Genomic DNA, 21,168 nt, shown 5'->3' on the forward strand with positions numbered 1-21,168 from the left:
ACACATTTATCATTTTATTTACTATTGCTAAGATTTCAGCAAAATTATTTACCTTATATTAACAAGTTCATACCAAAAAATATTTATCTACATTACAAGTATTGATCAAAACATCACAAAAATTCAACAACAGCAAAAAAAAAAAAACACTTATCAAATCCTAGAAATTCCACCCATCTCTAAACCAACCCTCTTTTTGCTCTTTTCTATTTAAAACAAAATCTAAAGATAAACACTTTTTTATTGACTTTACACTGATAACTGAAATTATTGAAGCTCATACTCTCTTGCCAATGAATTTTTACCACTTTGATAAGATATTGTTTAGCTCCTTCCCTGCTGTTACACATACTGATCTTCTATAAATAGATTACCTAGTTTAGTGAAAGTGGACGACAAGTGTAAATTAAGTGGTGTATACAAATATATAGGCTACCAGGTGACTCCCAGAAACCATTTCATATAGGGTCATAACAGAGTATTGTGACATCACAATATACAGACCATTTCATACCATAGAGTCATAACAGAGTATTGCGACTTCCCAATATACTATGATGATCTATAATTCATAAAATATATTGTAACTGCATGTGTGATACTCTTATTCTAAATAGCAATTTTTCTTTAGCTGTTAAGCACATTTGTCCTGCTGGACAAGGTTGCATTATATATACCAAAAACTTTTTAAGGAAAAATTTGCACTTTTCTAATTAAAGATACATGTGAAATATGAAATGTATAAGGGCTTTGGGATGTATGTCTACTTTGGTATTTAAAAAGATCAAATTATCATAACTTATAGAAATAATATAAATAATACCATTAGTTTATATGATGAATATCTCTAAAACACAACCAGAGAGAGAGAGAGAGAGAGAGAGAGAGAGAGAGAGAAATAGAGGAGAGAGAGAGAGAGAGAGAGAGAGAGAGAGAGAGAGAGAGAGTCTATCATATGCATTGAGGAAGCGACAGGCATTAAGCCATATTTCTACAAGTTTTTACCAATACGTTTTGCATTCATACATAATAGAAATTGAGGAAAAGCTAATGCAAATCATGGAGGGCAAAAAAGAAGGTAGAAACACCGTGTAAAGATGCCAATATATTTCAATCAAGAGAGATGGTTTCTGGGTAGATCAGACTCAGGTAGAGAGAATTGTAGGTATAGGTGCTGATATTGTACATCGAATACCTTTAGATATCGACCCGCGATGCTGAGTTTTCCTCGATTCCTCCTCTACTGCTAAAATCATACACACATCATGATACCACACAGTTCATGTTTTCTTGGCTTTTGAATTATTCTTGTTACCTTACCCACCCTCAAGCCACCCCCTTCTGCTCCCCATCACACTGCATAACAATTCACAATCAGAATTTAATGATACAGTAATGAAAAATTCCTGAAGATGGTTAAAAAAAACTAAAATCAGAAAATGTAGAACCAATGAAGAATGGAGCGCTAGATCTGATAGTGTAGCCAATCACAACATCTCAAGAGATTAATCAAAGCTTGACACATTGTCTAATTATGATGTTCCAAATGAACAAGTAATTCAGGTCAGATGAAATGTATAATGTAGCCAAAACACAACATCTTACAGATAAAAGAAAGCTTGACACGTTGTCTAATGTAGCATGGAGATGTTCCAAATGAGCAGGTAAAACAGATCTGATACAATGTAAACTGTAGCAAAACACTGCATCCCAAACACATAGAGAGTGATCAATGCCTTCCTAAAGGATGAGACAGGAAGGAGATATTCTTTATGATTAGGGAAAAAAAAACTAGAACTGTCCTAATGGGACTAATACCCCAGCTAAGCTAATTTCAAATGGGACAAATAATTGAATTGAATAATAAAGGTTTGGAACACATACAAAAAAAAATTTCTAGAATTGTAAAAAAAAAAAAAAAATTAGTTAACAAAGAAAAATTAAAATCAAAATTGTCAGAATTTCACTGTAAATACATATCTATAACAGTAATACATTTACAAATGTATGTATTTGATGATATATTTTTTTAATTTAATTGATTTAAAGAAAAACCAACAAAATGACAATAACCCCTCCCTTTGCAGTGAATAGAAATACCGGTAGCCAAGCAATGCTCTTCTGTTGATAAAACTTTCAATATCTTTCTAATAAGAGTCTTGACAGATGCAATTAGTTGTTTCAAATTTTCCTCACTTTCTCCTATGGCACAATGGAACTCCATATCAGAAAATTGATCCCATAGGACTATGATTTTCTTTGATGAACTTGTTAAATTTAATAAACTCCCAAACATTACCATAATTACCATACTATGTAAAAATATGTAAAAAAGAAAATTTAATATTACAAACAATTTTAAAATTGCCAAAACACTACAATCATATCAGTAATTTTGAATTTCATTTAAATTAATGCCCAATAGGGTCACTTCATCAATTTACTTGACAAATAAATTTAAACAACCTCTAAAAATAGTTTAACTTCTTTATTAATAATTATATTATTTATTTCCTTATAATGATAGACCTTTTGGTTTACATCATCAATTTACTTGACAAATAAATTTAAACAACCTCTAAAAATAGTTTAACTTCTTTATTAATAATTATATTATTTATTTCCTTATAATGATAGACCTTTTGGTTTACATGAAACAGTTTTAAAATAGCCCCAAAACCATCACCCATTTTACAGATTATCAATTTCCCCTAAACACATGCTCCATCTGAACCATGGCTCAGATAATGGCTCCCTTGGGACAAATGAATTCAGCCACACTTGTCTTTGATGTTCTTATTAGCTCCTAAGAATTTATCATTGACAAACAAAAACTTTGCATTGTCAGTTGATAGAATACTTATAAAAAATTTTTTTTTTTTATTTAAGACATAAAGACAAAAAACTCCATCTGGATGTATTTATATAAATATATTTTAGAGTGTTTTCTATTAATTAATTAATAAAATCTGTAAGGATTACCTCCCTTACTTTTCAACATTAGTGTACAATATATAGAATGAGGAAAATGAAAACTGTCATAAAATCATTAAATTTTGTCTGATCTTAAAAAAAATTGCAGGTGCACATCTTCAGATGGTGTTCAACATATGTACAAATTTTCAAACTGTTCCATGCAGTAATAAAAAATTCTATAGGGGGGACAAAGTTGCGTCTACAGATAGACGGACAGACGGACGGACAGACAGACGGACAGGGTGAAACCAATATACCCCCCTAAACTTCGTTTGCGGGGGTATAATAATATCTGATATATATATGAGCACATGTAAATTGTAGCCAGAACTGTAGCAAAAGACACAGAAAAACCAAATGCCTGACAACAGAATGAAACATGTATATATCCTGCTTTATAAAGGAAATGTTCTAAATGGTTCAAATGAGCAGCAAAAAAAAGGACGACAATCTGTAGGGAGAATCTACTTGGGGGGTCCAATCATACTGGTACCTTTCCTACTGCCTGTTCCTCCCTCTGATTAAAACAAGATCGACAAAATCAGAAAGAAGTCCATTAACACACTTCTCTGACTAAAATGCAATACGCATTAACGGGAGAGACCAGCATAATGTAAACATGGTTAAGTACCCATGGGGGAAATTTACTTAGTGGCATGGTCAGCTTAAAACGGCATAAATTATTTTGGCCTTCTTAACAAAGGCTAGATAGAATTTACTATTTCAAAAGGTGAAACGGACAAGAGATCACTTTTTATACTTTCTGACAAATTGCTGTTTTTCAAACAAAATTATAATTCCTAATTTATAACTTTATAAACAAATTGTGGGCGAGTTCAATAGTGGACTTCTTAAAAGTTACATTTACTTGTAAAAATACATGCAAATTACAAGTACTTTCTCTCTTCTACACTAAATGGAATGAAAGTTACTTCAATCTCCTTAAATATTTGTAAAATCAAAAGCTTCAAGCTCTGAATTATCAGACAAACAAAGCCTCACTTTCTGTGTTTCTGATACTGAAATAAAGCGCTTTATGTTAATGAATAGTTAAGCTCCTGCAACAAAATTGCAGAGAAAAAAAATGTTACAAAGAAAAAATATTCTAGCATAAAAAAAAAGATTAATAATTATCTATTTTTTTTTTTCTTAAAGTACTAAACTAGGTGTATATAATTATAGAAACTCAAACAGAAACCTTAGAGCCCCAAAAATAAAAAGGAAAAAAATAATAATTGCGGTTACAGAGATATGCATATGGATATATGGTAATACAGTACAGAATAGCCATATATAACCTTTTCCACTCTTGGTATCTGTTGGTATAATGTTCAAAATTATTGGCATTGATTCATCCATTATAATTAATAAAGTTCTGAAATAAAATGGCAAAAAATGTCCCCCCCCCCCTTCCGGTGTAATTTTTAAAAATCTAAATATAAAGTATATAAGGGGGTACAGTGAGTTGTTTCCCCTTATTAAGGAGGCTTACTACATTTAAGACAAATAGGTCCATTAATTCCCCACAAAATGTTTTCCTTAAATGAGGCTGACAACACAAAAGCTTTAACTTTTAAAGACAGTAAGGTCCATAAAAGACACAAAAGAATTACTTATAATTTATAAATGACCTTTTCTTAGCCATAAACTATAGTTTTCTAAAGAAATTAGTTTCAAATGCATTAGCTTAATTTTTTATTCTTTCCTTTATCTTTATTCAAAACTCTCCTTCTAAAGGAGTTTCACATTGTCTAAAAATTGCCACAACTATCTAGGCTAAGCTTCATATCAACATCTGCCTTTTTTCTTTGTCCGATTTTTTATTGAGCAATAAAATTCTTCAGCCAGCTAAAAACTAAATAGTGTCCTATTTATTTATCTAAAAGTAAAAATCTGGGAAATGCAAACGTTAAGTTTTCAATTTTTAAAACTGCATTTAAAAAAAATCTTTAAATTTTTCAAAATTTTTAAAATTCAGCCCGAGGACACAGACTACATAATTATGTGTATAGTGCGAAAGTAGAGTGATCAAACATATTAACTATTTCTATATCCTCTCTAATAAAACTACAATATTCCAAAAACCATATTGGAAAATTATCTGTCATCGAATGGGTTTATTAAGCATAAATAAATTATTCCAAAACAGATTTAATCTTAATTTTGCATTACAATTTGCTATAAAAAAATTTTGTTTTTTGGTTTTAAGTTTTAGTAGTAGATTAATAAAGCAACCTTACAACAAAACTTTCTCACAGTTTGTTTCTGGGTTTTTTTATAGCTGAAGTGTTAGATTTTACAAATGTAAGATACAAGTCAAAATGAGCCAAACAATTGGATTGTACGGTTGGGGGTGAGGGAGGGGGGTCAAACCCACTGCATAAGACACTGTGCCTCAACAAATCTTACACCACTGTTATTTATTAAGAAGAACAAACACTGAGAGGTCAAAAACATACTGACATGGTTTGGTTAAGGAGCTCATAAGAGGTCACAACCATTTCACTAACACAATTTGGGGGGTTGGGGGGAGTGGGGCTCAAAGAGGACACATATTACAGACTCAGTTTTTGGGGGGGGGCTCATTAGTGGACACAAACATACACATATAACAGACACGGTTGGTAGGAGGGGAGGGGGAGGGGACACTTGATTCCGTGCTTACTGTACCGTGTCCGTACCTATCTTACTGAATGAGGAGGAGACAGTACCTTTCTTGGCCGCCCCCTTGTCATCCTTTTTGCCTTTGGACTTGTCGTGTTTCTCCTCCTCTTTGGCCGGCTCCTTCCCCCCTTTACCAGCATCCTTAAAATAAATCATAAACTGGCTTTATTCTAGAAATGACACTTTAATAAGAGGCCCAAAGGCAATATAGCCTGAGCAACATTAGCCTTAAAAGATCTCTACCCTCTTTCCCAGCATTCTTTTAAAAAATAAATCATAATCTGGCTTTGTTCTAGGAAATAACACTTTAATAAGAGCCCAAGGGGCCAGTTTACTCACTTGAGCAACATTAGCCTTAAATGATTCATCCTGCTTTATGCTAGCAAATACAATCAGGACAAAGTAGTACTTCAAATGATTTTTTTAATTTTCTCCTTAAGGCAGTGTGATATTGGGATATAAAAACATCAATGATAAGCTTTCTTCTAGGTCATGGCATTTTTTAAATTTTTTATTTAAAGATGTTACTTAATACTTTGGTTTTAAGGGGATACTGGACACCTGAAAATATTAATGTCAATGAACTGTAGTGGACCTAATATGGTTTAAACATGGCCAGTAAATTCCATATGGGGCAAAAGCGGAGCTCGAGCCACCTTATGGAATTTACTGACCATGTATAAACCAAATTAGGTCAACTACAAACTATATAGCGATATTATCTTACCAACTGCCTTAAGTTTGGTTTAATGATAAAAAGTAAATAAAACAGTGAAAAACAAGATTTTGTAACATTTTATCAAGTTTCAATTTGACTATGAAACCTGACGTCATAATACTCAAGGGAAGATTCTAGATCTGGCAAAAGGTTTTTCATTGCCTTGAATTCTCTTCTGCTCTTACCTTTTTGGTTTTGGCCGATTGTTTCTGCTTGGACTTGTCGTTTTTATTGTGTTTGTAAGTACTCTTACCTTTTTGGTTTTAGCCGACTGTTTCTGCATGGACTTGTGGTTTTTATTGTGTTGGGAAGTACTCTTACCTTTTTGGTTCTGGCAGATTATCTCTGTTTGGACTTGTGGTTTTTATCGTTTTGGGAAGTACTCTTACCTTTTTGGTTTTGGCCGACTGTTTCTGCTTGGACTTGTCGTTTTTATCGTGTTGGGAACTACTTCTGACACTGCCGGGTCTGTCCTTGGAGTCCGCACGACGACTAGGAGGGGGCTACAACACACATTGAACAGTGAGTCATGAGTGGCCTTACACACTGTTCTGTATTGGACATGATTAGGCTATCAGACTTAAAACTTGTTGAAAATTTTACCTGCAGACTTGTTGAAAATTTTACCTACAGACTTGTTAATGATTTGACTAAGTCTTGTTCAAAATTTTACTTACATACTTTTTAAAGATTTGATAAACAGACTTGCTCAATATTGATTTACAGACAAATTACAGAATGTTTCATGATATAACTTACAAAATAATTTTGTAATGATCCGACCAACAGACATATTCATGATTTGACAAACAAACATGTTTCTCATCTGATTTATTAATGATTCGATTAACAGACTTGTTCATAAGCCAACTTGGAAACATGTTCATAACTTGACTTACATACGGACAAGATGTGACTAACAAACTTGTTCAAATTTTGACTTACAGACTGGTTCAAGACCTGTACAAATTTTGACTTAAAAACTTGTTAAAACATTGACTTACAGAGTTGTTCAAAATCTTACATACAAAGTAGTTTATGATTTGACTTAAAAACTTGTTCAAGATTTGACTTATAAACTTGTTCAAATTTTGACTTACAAACATATCAAAGTTAAACTTAAAGACTTGTTCATGATTTGACTTACAGACTTGTTTCTGTCAGGAGAACCCATTGAAGATTTCTGTTTCCTCCTCTCTACCACCTCCTCGTGTGACAATGGAAACCTGGACAAAACCTGACAACAAAAATCAGCCTTTTATTTATTCTATATAAAAACTCTGAAAATTACTGTAAATTTCTTACTTTTCACTAGTACTTAGTTCCATGATTCAACTTTTTATCATACTGCGAGAATATAGTTTTGTGTTATAATTAATACAGTTCAAAACTGTCTGAAAAATAAAAGGGAGACTGATTTTAAAATTTATGAGAGAGTTGCATCTTTTTTTACACGGACATTTATTTCTTGCATTTATTATAGAATGTTCAGTTAATCAACAATTGTCAACAATTTATCATTATTTAACTTTTAAAAATCTGATAATTAAATCTGCGATCAGCATCATCAAAAATATGAGAATATAAAATATGTTTCAAGCATCAAATGAAACTGCAGGAAATTTTTAAGTTCATCATGGATTACCTCCCCTAGTTTAACTGCGCCTTTATCCCCGATCTGGTTACTGGCTAGAGAGAGAGACATCAGCGTACGGTTCATCCTGAGACCCTGTTAACAAGATGTAGTGAATATAATAGTCATAACCACAATACAGAGAGAGAGAGAAGAGATTAATGGTTGCCTGATTGCCTGGGGCAAATAAGATGTCATTTTGGGCAAGTGAAAAATTTAATAGAAATACTTAATGAAAACTATTTCTAAACATAAAAATAAACTTTCACTATACAACTTTGCATACGGTAACTTGAAAAGACCTCAGTGATGATTTTAGATAAGTTGTCCAGGATTAACACTATCAATCAAATATCAAATTTAGTTCTACGTGCCTTGGTAGTTTAATTAAATTATACCTCCATCTCATAATGTAGTTACATTCTATTTATAAAACTGTATATATCATGATGAGTTTCATCTCACTTGCTAACGCACAGAATTTATTAGATCGAATATATTTCTCGTGCAACTTATCTTGTTCATAAAACACGTCAGTAGCAGCGACTGCACTACGAATGGCTGTGCATGCAGTCTTTTCCGTAAATAATTCATTCGGGGAGAAGCATTGAACAAGACATGTTATTAAAATTTAATGATATTTAATAGGCCAAAAACTCTGGTCCAATGGATCTTTTGTTGAGCACTGTAATTTTTGGGCTATCAATTTTTTCATTCAGGCAAGTCAGAATTTCAGTTTACTTGCCCATGGCAAGCGGATTGAAAAGTTATTGTCTATCTCTGAGAGAGAGAGAGAGAGAGAGAGATCTTCCCTGTAAACAAGACATACTGTATACAGTGTTAATTTTGCCCTTCTACACTTGTACAGAGTTTCACAGCATTTTTTAATTCACTCAGAACTCAGACACAGTCGTGTTTAGAGAGAGATAATTTAGACATCTGAATTCACCCAGTCTTAAATTCGCCTGCTGACAACAAGGGCAAAAGGGGCAAAAATTAAACAGGGGTGAGCATTTTCCCTGTATATAGTAGTGCAGTCAGACAAGACAGAGAATGAAGCAACACATTCAAACATTCAAGGTTGGGGGTTTTTTTCAGAGCAATGCGATAAAAATCTCAAAGAAGTTGCAAATGAAGGAAACAAATGTTGTATTTCTAATAAATGAACAAAAACAGAAACGTGATTCTACATTAGCAATAAAAAAAAAAAGTGTTTGTCACAACAATTCAAATTTGAAAAAAAAAAAGATTTTGATTTTGATGTATGCAAAGCCAATTTTTTTCTCAATTTTTCAAGATATATGATAGCTTAGTAACCCTCCCCCCCCCCCCCCTTATCCTGTTATGATAATTTTAATTGCTTTAAAGAACTTTACAGCTACCATGACTTTACGGCTACCATGACTTACGTTAGCAATATCCACGGCTCCTTGGTCAGAAATCTGGTTCCCTGCCAGGTTGAGGGAGACCAGTTTAGTGTTGGCCCGTTTGACTGTCCCCAGCGCCTCCCCGATAGATTTGGCCCCCAGATCTGTGATTCCACAGTGTCTCAGGGACAGGTTCTGTACCCTGAAAAAAAGCAGGCATAGAATTAAGAAATTAAGGACACACAAGACGTTCCTCAATTTTATATCATTTTGCCTGATATATCATTCCTCATTTATTAACATTTTATCCTGTCAATTCCCAAAAATTCAGGGTACATTACCAGGCTCTTTGCGGAGCTAGAATATTTAGAATTTACCTTAAAATAGCATGCAAAATGGATTTGAATCCTTATAAATAAAGCCATATTATATATCTTTAATATATCTATAATATATATAATATATCCTTATATCTAAATAAAACCTGCATCATATAGCATAAAAAAATAATTTTGGAATTACTTAATGGAAATCTTCACATTGTGGAGATAGAAAAAAGACAAAAATGGAAGATAGGTCATGTCTGACCTTAAGGTGGTATGGGACATCCCTCGATATTTATGTGGATTAAAGTACTTTATGATTGAAAAGTTTTCACCGGTTTAGAATTTTCAAATTTTACAATATCTAACCAAAAAATAGCTTTTAAAAATATTTAAAAGGGTAAAAATTGTAAAACCCCCAGCGGGATTCGACCTCATGACTAACAGGTTCGTAGTAAACCCTCTAACCGACTGCGCTATGGAGTTAGGTGACCATCTTTGAAAAGAAACTACTTATATAACTACACTTTATTTTATTATTTATTTCGATAAACAATAGGTCACAACATGGAGGTGTCCCATACCACTCTTTCATTGGTATCACATCAATGCAAAACTAATCAAACATCTACCCTGAAGGACAGACATTGATGATCTTGTCAACTTACGGGCTCTCGTCTGTGATCAGTTCATGCCAGTTTTCTTCTTTCACAACATTTCCATCCAGAATTAATGTCCTGTAAATGCATTTGGTACATAGTAAGAAATGTGTGATACTATCAAGGATTAACTTCGAGAGAGAGACAGACATACAGAGAGAGAGAGAGAGAGAGAGAGAGAGAGAGAGAGAGAGAGGGGTGTACCTGAGATTGACAATACTAGGCAGTGTGCTGGCCATTATACTGACAGTTTCACCATTTAAACCTGTGTTCCACAAACTGAAACAAATAAATACAGTTATTAATAATGTAGTAGATTGTGTGTGTATGGATGTGAAAGTTTACAATTTTATTATGTTTACTATGGATTATTATCAATATTATTGTCTAGTAAAAGAAAATCTGTTATGTACTTATACAGTTCATAAGTTAAGATTGACAAATTTGTCTTTTTCACATTCAATTACCTAACATTGCTTCAGAATGTTATGAGTTTCATAAACCTACTTCATTGTGCGGAGTTTCTCTACCAGTACTTTCAGTTCTTTGATTACAGATATTATAATCAATGATCTACTTTATTGTGCTGAGTTTTTCTGCAAGTACTTTAAATACTTTGATTACAGATATTATAATCAATAACCTACTTTATTGTGTGGAGTTTCTTCACCAGTACTTTCAGTACTTTGATTACAGATAATTACAATAAATGACCTACTTTATTGTGTGGAGTTTCTTAACCAGTACCTTCAATACTTTGATTACAGATAATATAATAAATGACTTACTTTATTGTGTGAAGTTTCTCCATCACTGACCAGCACTGTTTCAGAGTGTTCATCATCACATCATCAATTTTCCAACCTAAAATAAAGAATCAAATACTGTGGTTTCATCAATATTCGTTGAATACCAATTTTCGTGGATTTCGTTGTTAAGTTGATCCACGAAATTAGATATTTATTGAAGTTCAATTTCAACCACAGGGCGAAAAACCATCTTTAAGCAAGTCCTTAAAGGTGGCTTAAAGGTGACTTAAAGGAGCTTAAAGGCTATACAACCTTTAAGCCGCCTTTAAGTCACCTTTAAGCAAGTGCTTATAGGTCCTTAATGTCCAAACTTCTTTAAGCCACCTTTAAGCCATCTTTAAGCATCTTTAAGTGGCATTTACGCTCTCTTTACACTGCCTTTACACCGTCTTTAAGTGGCCGTTAAGTCAATATTGATCAAGCTGAACAATAAAAACATATATTAAATGCAAAAGCTCTTTTATAGAGATGGGAGGGGGTCATCCGAGTGATAATATAATTTCCAAGGAAGGGGGGGGGGGGGTGTTCCAGGCGGTTTTAATCGTCGCTCCATTAAACACAGATCGCTATCATCAGCACCGCTCCGATGGACACAGATTGCCGTTATAAAATTCTTTATAATTTTTTGGGGGTTTCAAAATTATTGTAGGGATGAGCGCAGTCTCTGTATCTTAATATGTGCATAAAACTAATTAAAGTATGTTTGTTTCCTATTATAAATTAATCGGTGAAAAAAATCAATCTTTTTTTCAATTTTCGTTATTTCTAACTCTAGATCTGCTAGATACATGTTAAAGATGAAAAGACTCTCAACTGCCTTTGTTATATCGGGCAGGATATTACTGCTTTGTTTGTCTAGACATAGTTTTGTTCGTTTGTGTATATCTAATTAGAGTCTATTGTTTGTCCAACTTAAGAAAACCCCTGGAACTAACACAGAATATACAAGATATACACAACAGTTGTGTCGTGTGCCCAGGTGCATGTTTGTGTATATCTAATTAAAGTCTATTGTTTGTCCAACTTAAGAAAACCCCTGGAACTAACACAGAATATACAAGATATACACAACAGGTGTGTCGTGTGCCCAGGTGCACGTCAGCGTTGAATCTTAGTATGTACGAGTATACGATAAGTCTAGTAAATAAAAGTTAATTTACATTTGTAATTCATTTTCAAAGTATTATTTCCTAGCTCTGGGTTTCAAAGATGTTACGTCTACAAATTAACGATACATGTATGTAAGAGTAAAATCTTGAGGCTAATTAATTAATGTACCGGTGATCATAAATCGGGGTTGATTATTTAAATATATGTATAAGGGTAAATATGTCAAATATACCCGGCCTGGCACAACATACAATTGTATATACAAGTCATTTGCAATTGCCACATGCAGTTAATACGTCACCGGTAATTGGTAATTTTGTTTGTTATAGAATTGATAGTTTAAAAATCATGTACATACAATTACATGTAAATATTTAAACATATTGGAACGGCGCCGCGATCATGAAAACCGGGAAATTGCGGGAAATTGAACAAATACCCTAATAGTATCAATGCATTTAATAAAAGAAATGATTTCATTTTCTTTCTTACATTTTTATAGCTATAAATTAGATGAACGTATATCTACTCGGTTTAAATTTATTAACTAAGAAAGCCTACTATAGTGAACCTAACGGTTTCCATTTAGGTATTATATATTTTTGTTCACTGAAGACCAAGTTCCGTATTTCATTCTAAATACACGCATGCATGTAATTTATAAATTAGATATAATTGATTGTTACAAACTGAATGGTTTGTCAAAATTTTTTTAAGTAAACACATTCAATACAGTGATTCAATATCCATTGATATATGGGATATAAAAACGCTCATATATATGTAAGTTGCCGTGGCGCAGAGGAAGTGTGGTGATGCTAGTAAACTAAGGGTCCCGGGTTCAATTCTCGCCGTGGCCGGTTTTTTTTTGTGTTTTTTTTTTTCATTTTTCTTTCTAGAACAAAAACCGTTTTGATACCTTTTCTTTCATAAAGTTAATACATTTTGTTGGAAATTAAGCACAATATTTAAATAATTTTTTTTTAATGGCTTAAAGGTGGCTTAAAGGTAGCTTAAAGGTGGCTTAAAGAAGTTTGGACATTAAGGACCTATAAGTTGTACTTAAAGGTGGCTTAAAGGTGGCTTAAAGATAGTCTTTAAGCTGCCTTTAAGCCATCTTTACGCTTTCTTTAAGCCATCTTTAAGCAACACATATAGCTTAAAGGTAGCTTAAAGGTGGCTTAAAGATCGTCTTTAAGCTACCTTTAAGCATCTTTAAGCTATCTTTAAGGAGAACTTAAAGATGGTCATTCATCCTGTGAACTAACATTTTGTATTGATAGGATCATTGGCCACGAAATTACGTATCCTCGAAACTGTGGTTTTTAGAAAATCCACGAAAATTGATACCCACGAAAATTAATGAAACCACAGTAGTTATATCAAAGCTTCATTTTACGTAGATGTCATTATTAAAAACAGCTTTTTAATGGTACAATTGAAAAGGCCTTTTTTTAAATAACTACCGTTTCTTATTCTGGCATTAGGTCAATACTTTAAATAGCAGATCATAAAACTAATTTATATTAAAAAAGCTGAAGAATCCAGATACATTTGTATTTATCTTTTTTCATTCTCTATTTTTCCTCCCTCTATTTTTTCTGTCTTTCTTTCACTCTGTTCTTGCTCTCTTACCCACACACTCCTTCTCTACAGTGTTTCACTGACCTTCTCTTGAATTCTATCCCTCTCTCCTACTTCATATCTCTCTCTCTCTCTCTCTCTCTCTCTCTCTCTCTCTCTCCTCTCTCTCTCTCTCTCTCTCTCTCTCTCTCTCTCTCTCTCTCTCTCTCTCTCTCTCTCTCTTTACCCCTGATGTAGATCTCTGTCACAGTTTCCCCTTTATCGTAGTTCTCCATTTCTACCTGGACACACGGCTTAAAGAACTCAAATTTATCCTTGACGACGTACGTTTTGGGAGGTGGTTCCGCATTTTCTGAATAACCAAAACCTTTCAGTAAATCATGTGCATTTATGAGCACTCAGATGTTTTAAAGACTTTACAAAAGTTCTCTGTTTCAGTTCAAGTATGAATCAATTTGTATCCTCTGCTTGTTTTATATTCCTACATATTTTTAAATCCTATTTTTAATACTTACTTAATGTATAAGAGAGTTAAACTTAAATATGTATGAAAAAAAAAAAAAAATTTCCAATCTTTTAACGATATAAAATAAGCTATTTGCACAATAATTTACAGAAAACAAAATTTCAAATAGTAGAACATTATTATTAATATTATGACAGTTTTTTTGTTAAAACATTTTCATTAGCAAAATTCAAAGAGATTAGTTTAAAATAATGGGTATCTGACAGTTATAAACAAGTTGTAAAAAAGATTCGTACATGAAGCATACATACATAACAATACAGTATTAAAGAGAATACTTTTAAAGTCACAGATCAGCATCTTTATACATTTATCCCACATTACCAAATTAGGAGAGAACACACAGGGTTTTAATTCTTAGATTAAAATTAAAGTCAAAAAGATACAGGACGGCAAGGAATAGAGGAGTAAAGATGAAACGGAAAAAACAAAATGTTACCTCCGGTTCTGGGATATCATATCGGGTTATTGACAAAACTAATCGTAACTTTTGACATGTCTCATTCAAGCTTATCCTGAGAAATGTTGTGATTTATACATCATATCACTTTTATTATTGTTGTGAATCATGTATACATGAATTACCAATATATGGTAAATTTTCCATCAAGAAAACAACAATTATGTGTAACCTATTTTGGTACAGTGTTTTTTCAAAGAACTACTAATGGCTAATCTTAATTCATCCAAATTCAAATAATTTATTGATCATCAAATCAATTTTGGTAATAATTTACCATCCAGAAATTTATTATAAACTTTGAATTGAAAACTGTTCTGGCTGGCATAGGATGAACATTGGTGAATGACAGACACAAAGGATATCGAGGAGGGGGAGGGATTCAAAGTTTTCATTCACTATTTTATCCTAAACAAGTCACCATCTCTGGCAAGATTTTGAGGTTTTTTATTTCTATTTTAAAACATGGGTAATATGGAGGTGGCAGATAAGTTTACATAACTGCCAAATAATTTGAGATTCTCATAAACGTTTCAAGGGGAAGATTTGGGGGGGGGGGGGGGGGGGGGGGGGTTCGGGGGGGGGGAAATTTTGGGAATATTTCACATTCGCTTAGTGTATACATTACAAAATAAGGCAAGAGGTTACAAAACACAGTTACAGCTTTGTGATTTGGTGATTGACTCAGGAGTTTGGAAACTCTTTGAGATTGTAGGGGAGGTGACATTACAGGGGAGGGGAAGGAATAAAATGTAAAAGGCTGGATATAAATGGGAAAGGGGAGGGGATATAAAAGGGAATTGGAGATTGATTGACTCTGAAGGTTGGAAACTTCTTTGAGATAGGAGGGGAGGGGGTGTATAAAAGGGGAGGGGAGGGAATAAAGAGGAAAGGGAGGGGGCATTTCAGGGGGAGGGGCGGCTGTTAATGTATTAGAAGCAAGCACCCACCACCCTCCGTGTCCAGTTCTGGCTCTGGTTCCGGTTCAGTGATCGCACTCTTGCCTTTATCTTTCCCCTTTTCTGGTTTGCTGCTCTCAGGTGCTGCCTGCGTGGGAGGTCGGGCTCGGTGAACCACGGCGGGAATGGTGGCCATGCCGGTACGGCGACACAACTCTGTGAAGTCGGCTTGGAAGTTTCCCGTACAACTGTAGGGTTCTAAAAATAGAATTCCTGGTTTTACCCTGATTCTTGTGACTAGTTATTTTTATGATAAAAAAAGCAGTACAATAATCATCTTTCACCAAATATATGTTAATACTGTACAGTAAATAATAAATAATAAACATACAGAAGACCATTGGATCTTTCTCACCTAGAGGCTTGTCAGGGTCAAGGGTTGGACTGAGGGACGGTGAACTAGAGGACAGTGTGTGAACACTCTCAACAGGCACTAGTAAGGAGGGATAGACAGAAAGGGATAGACAGAAAGAAAGTATAGAGAGAGAAAGAGACACAGATGATTAGACAAAGTCACAAATTCTGTAATATAAGCAAAACTTGAACACAAAGATATAGCAAAAGAAAAAGAGAAAGATGAGTGAATCAGAATGATCAGACAAAGTTAGAAGTTGAAATCAACAATAACGTGTAAGAAAAAAAGGGAGAGAAAGATGATCTGGGAATGTCAGAAGTTGTAAGAAAGTCTTCAATGGATCTATATCCACTTCAATGATGCTCATGGATCTATGTCCAAAGCTGGTTCAGCGATGGGAAATCAATAAATCTTATAACTGATTATTCAGTTTGACCCCTTTCTTCTTTATGTTAAGGCGGAAATATGGGAGTTTTAAGGTCTTATTCCCTAATACATGAAATTAATTTTTTAAAGGTACAACTTTTTAAACATAAAATCTTACTCCTTAAACTCATATGTCATTAATATACAACTGTGATGATAAGACGTCTCTTACATTGTTTGAGTGTTACCACGGTTACCTGGTGTTTTGTTGGGGTCTTCCTCATCCTGACTAACGGCCGACTGGTTCTTCTCGCCCTTCAGAGATTTCTCAACTTTCTTTCCCATCTTGATTTTGTTGGCAACACTATAATGAAAAATAAATTAATAAATTGAGAACTTTGATATTGAACGATAGGTTTAATATTTGTTTTATCCTCTTTGAAATATTTGAGCACTCAATATTTCATCAATTTTATTCAATGCATTTTGCAGTCATGAATCCCCTTGTAACTTTTTTAATCAAGTACAATGGTTCATGATCACATCATCACTATCATGTTACGAATATCTTGATACAGAAAACACCTATAGTACATTGTCACAAAAAAAAATACTGCTCTAGTTTTGAACTGGTTAATCTGAATTACAGATAAAGATTTAGGGCTGGGACGATAATGTACTTAGCCGATTCGGTACATATCACGATACATGAGATGCGATACGATACATATCACGATACATTGCAACTAAATGAAAACATGAATAAGGGTTAAAAATTTATTCAATCTAACGATGTATTACCGCATGTTCAAATTTTCTTTTGATATATTTAAACTGAGCGTTGCACAATTTACAAATGACTTAGTCTCATATACACTACTTTTTCATAAAAAAGTAATCCAAAAGTTGTCCACACTCCAGATTTAGCTTCCTAACAGTTTTGACAGCTTTACGAAGTTTTCCGCCATCTTTGTACTTTCATATTAGGCGCGCAGACTAAAAAAAAGCCGCCATATGAAGCTCGGATATTTTTGGAGAATAAAAAAAAGTTCGCATAGGTATCGTTGTATTAATGGTAAATGTATCGATCCAAATATCGTCAAAATAAATACCGTGATGCACCGGTGCATCGGTGGATCGTCCCATTCCTATAAAGATTATAATAAATCAGTCAAAAATAGCGCAATTTTTTGTGCGTGATATATTGCAACTTTTTATACTGTGATAAATTGGCAAATTTATGTTAATGTTTATTAGAGATCTTGTTAGTTTGAGTGAACCGTTAAATGTCCGGCTGGCACTTAATTAATATGTCATCCCTCTGTGCAGCTGGTGGGTCTCTGATGTCCTATCAGACCTGTGGGAAAAGGGGGATCATTGGTTTAATTGTTTATTTTCTCTCTAGCCAGGGAGTGTAATGATGTGTGATTTATGGCTGAGAAACTCTGGGAGGGGGATAAAAATGATAACGAGAGAAAGAGAGGGGGAGTCGGAGAGTAAGACTTGGAGAGTACAGATCTTTAAGTTCATCATAAGTGATGTGTTTTACTCTTGTAGTGTATGTGTGTAAATATGTAAATAAACTGTAAATAGAACTATTGTTTTAATTTCATTGACAAGTCCGTCACGTTACAATACCATATAAATATAAAACTTTAACTCTCAGGTCTTTCATCTAAATTTTTCTCAGACCGAGCAGCTTCATTGTCATAGCCCTACAAGATTTGTTTGGCCTTTAAGCTTAGACTACGCAATTGGTGTATGTTTCGCTTGAAACCAGCATCATTATTTTAAACCAGTTTTGGCGCAAGAAATAAATAATTACTCGTACTATTAAAATGGTTCGATAATTTCTCCTACTGAAAGTCCAAGGCCTTGTTAAAATGGTTCTATTTGTATGACAATTTGATGTACTAATAGAAATATGGCATCGTATACTTTACATGTACATATATCAAAATTTTAAAACTTGATTTTTAATGACGTTCATTTTTGTACAACATAATTTGAACTCCTAATGAAATTTCAAATTGTTACAGGAAACTGCCAGTTTGATGTCAGAAACAAAGATGCAATACAGTGTATAAGTTTGTTGAATTGGTAATTTTTTATCACAGATTGTTGTTTACACTATACATGATGTGTACTAAATTGTATACAACCAATCTAAGCCTGGAATCATAACACATATATCACTATAGTCTACATACTGATACAGAGCTTAAGGGCTAGCTTGCACGAGACGGAAAGGTAATGTACTTTAGCCTTTAACAATTATTGGGTTCAATGAAAATATCTTTACATGATGAAGATTTATGGAATACTAAACGTACAGTAAGCATGGGCTGTTTGACAATACCAATATTAATCTATAATGAAAATAAAGAATTCGAGTTCATTAACTTCATTAATTAAGTTCTGTGGTGGCCTTTAGTTAGCTAAATAGTCTGATCACAACGTGCGATTACCTCTACCTCTGTTCAATGTTGACACGACCGCATGACAACGTAAAATTTTGGCGGATAAACTTCCGCGTGAAAATATCTCAAAGAAATTCTTGTTTACTTTCGATTTATTACGCCTTATAAGATTTTCTCATTACAATAGTTTGCTTTAATAATTTATTTGGATGTTAAAAGATATGTTATCATTAGATTTTATGCTTAATTTACCTAAGAGTTATTATTCCGCGACACTGCAGTCATTGAGACATGCGTGCTACTTCCCTTCCTTATAAACTTCCGCTCCCCTTGACAACGTCGTGATACGAGTTACCCCGCATTGATGAAATGTAATGAATTTAAAGGAAACGTGCGCGGATCCAGAAAAAAAAAATCAAGGATGGGGTTTTCCATGTTTTCGGTGGTTTTTTTTTAGTTTGACAGGATGTGTATATGTGTGTGTGTGTGTGTGTGGGGGGGGGGGGGGGGGGCATTTATTTGGAAGTTTTATAATATAAATTTAAAAAAAATTGAATTTTGCAGGGGGAGGGGGGTGGACCCCTACCCCCTATGATGTTTTGTTTTTGTTTGTTTTTTTAAATAAAGTAATGAGTAGAAAATGAATAATAGTATTAAAATGATTAAATTAAATAATAAAATTAAAAGTTGTTTTCCTTGAAAGCTTTTAAAAATTCGAATGGAATCACCCGCCCCTCGACGTCAAAAGGGAAAAAAATACTGATAAATAAAATAAAATAACAGTTGAAAGCACATGCAGGGACTACAAATTGATTAACCTTCCTGAATTTTATCATCTCTTAAATAAAAAGATTTTAAAATTGCATTGTAGTTGTTTTAAATATTTTAAGTTCATAAAAAATAGCAGAATTTGAAAATATTTCTCTTAATCAAAATTCTGAAAAACTCTCTCTCTCTCTCTCTCTCTCTCTCTCTCTCTCTCTCTCTCTCTCTCTCTCTCTCTCTCTCTCTCTCTCTCTTAAGATATAGGGAAAATGATTTAAAATTATTTGAATTTTTTTGTATACTAAATGTTAGCTAGTTTATTGCCATAAATATTTTAAAAGTTTAAGGCAGATCTTATGGCTAAATCGTTGACCACCCGCCTCGTTAAAAACAGTAGAAAACGTACTACATTATTTTTTATGAAATACATCTCCCATATGAAAATTTATTGAAAATTTGGCTAAATATCCTTACCCCCCCCCCCCTCCCCCAACATATTTTTAACTGAGAAACATGAAATATTTTTTACACCAATCAGTTGACGCCTCCTTCCCATTTTTTCCTTCTAAAAACTATATTTCATAGACGAATACTAAACTATCACTTTGATTAGCGATCATTGGGCTTAATTAAATATGCTATATCCTTCGGCGTTCGAGTAATAATCAAGTTATTACTATCACTTTGGTTATATATATATATATATATTATATAAATAGTGCCTGTTTGGGAGGGTAACAGTTGAAATTGACACCCCGAGAAAAACATTGTCAACCGACGCGAAGCGGAGGTTGACAATGGTTTTCGAGGGGTGTCAATTTCAACTGTTATCCTCCCAAACAAGCACTATTTATTTTGTTATACTGAATGTCTTAATTTTAAGAAAAATTTACTGCTTTCATATAGGAATAACGTGAATTCTACAGCGGAACCGTACGCGCATAATTTTCGCGCATGTAACATTTTTTAATGTTAACCGTTGCTAAGTGCGTTGCTAACGCTGAGGGTAATAGAAAATATTATTAACTGCGCCTTAACCAATCAGATTTCAGTATTTAACATGAAAGTATAACAAATATATATATATAATGTATACCTACATTTCCTTTAATGAACGTTAAAAGACAAAGACCTTATTAAAAATCAGTAATTATTTATTCAGTTCATGTTTGAAGCACAAAATCATAATTTAAGGTGAATGATCCATGCACGCAGACACGTAGCATTGGTTTTTTAAAGAGGGTGGGGTTGGGTGTTATCTCCAAAATCTTGACAAGAAAAATAAAACAAATAAAAAATTTGATATATGTATTGAGACAAACCCATACAAATTAAAATGTTCTATATATAAAAATTTTGAAAATTGCTGCGGGGAAAAAATTTGGGACCATGCACCCCCCCCCCCCCCCCACATTTCGATGCCACCTGCCTCGGATCTGCCTCGTTTGTAGCACATCTACCTCTCTGGTTTCTT

The 21,168-nt window shown here is 33.5% G+C and overlaps 1 protein-coding gene across 27 annotated transcripts in view; it reads right to left on the bottom strand.

Annotated features, from left to right (window-relative positions):
* LOC128172888 (leucine-rich repeat-containing protein 71-like) overlaps positions 1-21,168 on the bottom strand; it is a 59,378-nt gene that overhangs the window by 11,799 nt on the left and 26,411 nt on the right. For 8 of the 27 annotated variants that reach the window (XM_052838613.1, XM_052838606.1, XM_052838601.1 and 5 more), the window contains exons 2-14: positions 16,767-16,873; positions 15,780-15,986; positions 14,070-14,195; positions 11,129-11,204; positions 10,545-10,619; positions 10,350-10,418; positions 9,401-9,560; positions 8,004-8,087; positions 7,506-7,595; positions 6,748-6,861; positions 5,688-5,781; positions 4,275-4,292; positions 1,196-1,246 (exon numbers count right to left, since the gene is read on the bottom strand). In XM_052838613.1, coding sequence (XP_052694573.1) covers positions 1,196-1,246; positions 4,275-4,292; positions 5,688-5,781; positions 6,748-6,861; positions 7,506-7,595; positions 8,004-8,087; positions 9,401-9,560; positions 10,350-10,418; positions 10,545-10,619; positions 11,129-11,204; positions 14,070-14,195; positions 15,780-15,986; positions 16,767-16,873 — 1,271 coding nt within the window. Of the gene's footprint in view, positions 1-1,195; positions 1,247-4,274; positions 4,293-5,657; positions 5,782-6,747; positions 6,862-7,505; positions 7,596-8,003; positions 8,088-9,400; positions 9,561-10,349; positions 10,419-10,544; positions 10,620-11,128; positions 11,205-14,069; positions 14,196-15,779; positions 15,987-16,766; positions 16,874-18,977; positions 19,112-19,181; positions 19,272-21,168 lie in introns of those variants that run through there. The other 19 variants (XM_052838615.1, XM_052838607.1, XM_052838602.1 and 16 more) reach the window with 9 other exon arrangements.

This window comes from Crassostrea angulata, chromosome 2 (genome assembly GCF_025612915.1).
Source record: "Crassostrea angulata isolate pt1a10 chromosome 2, ASM2561291v2, whole genome shotgun sequence".
NCBI lineage: Eukaryota > Metazoa > Mollusca > Bivalvia > Ostreida > Ostreidae > Magallana > Magallana angulata.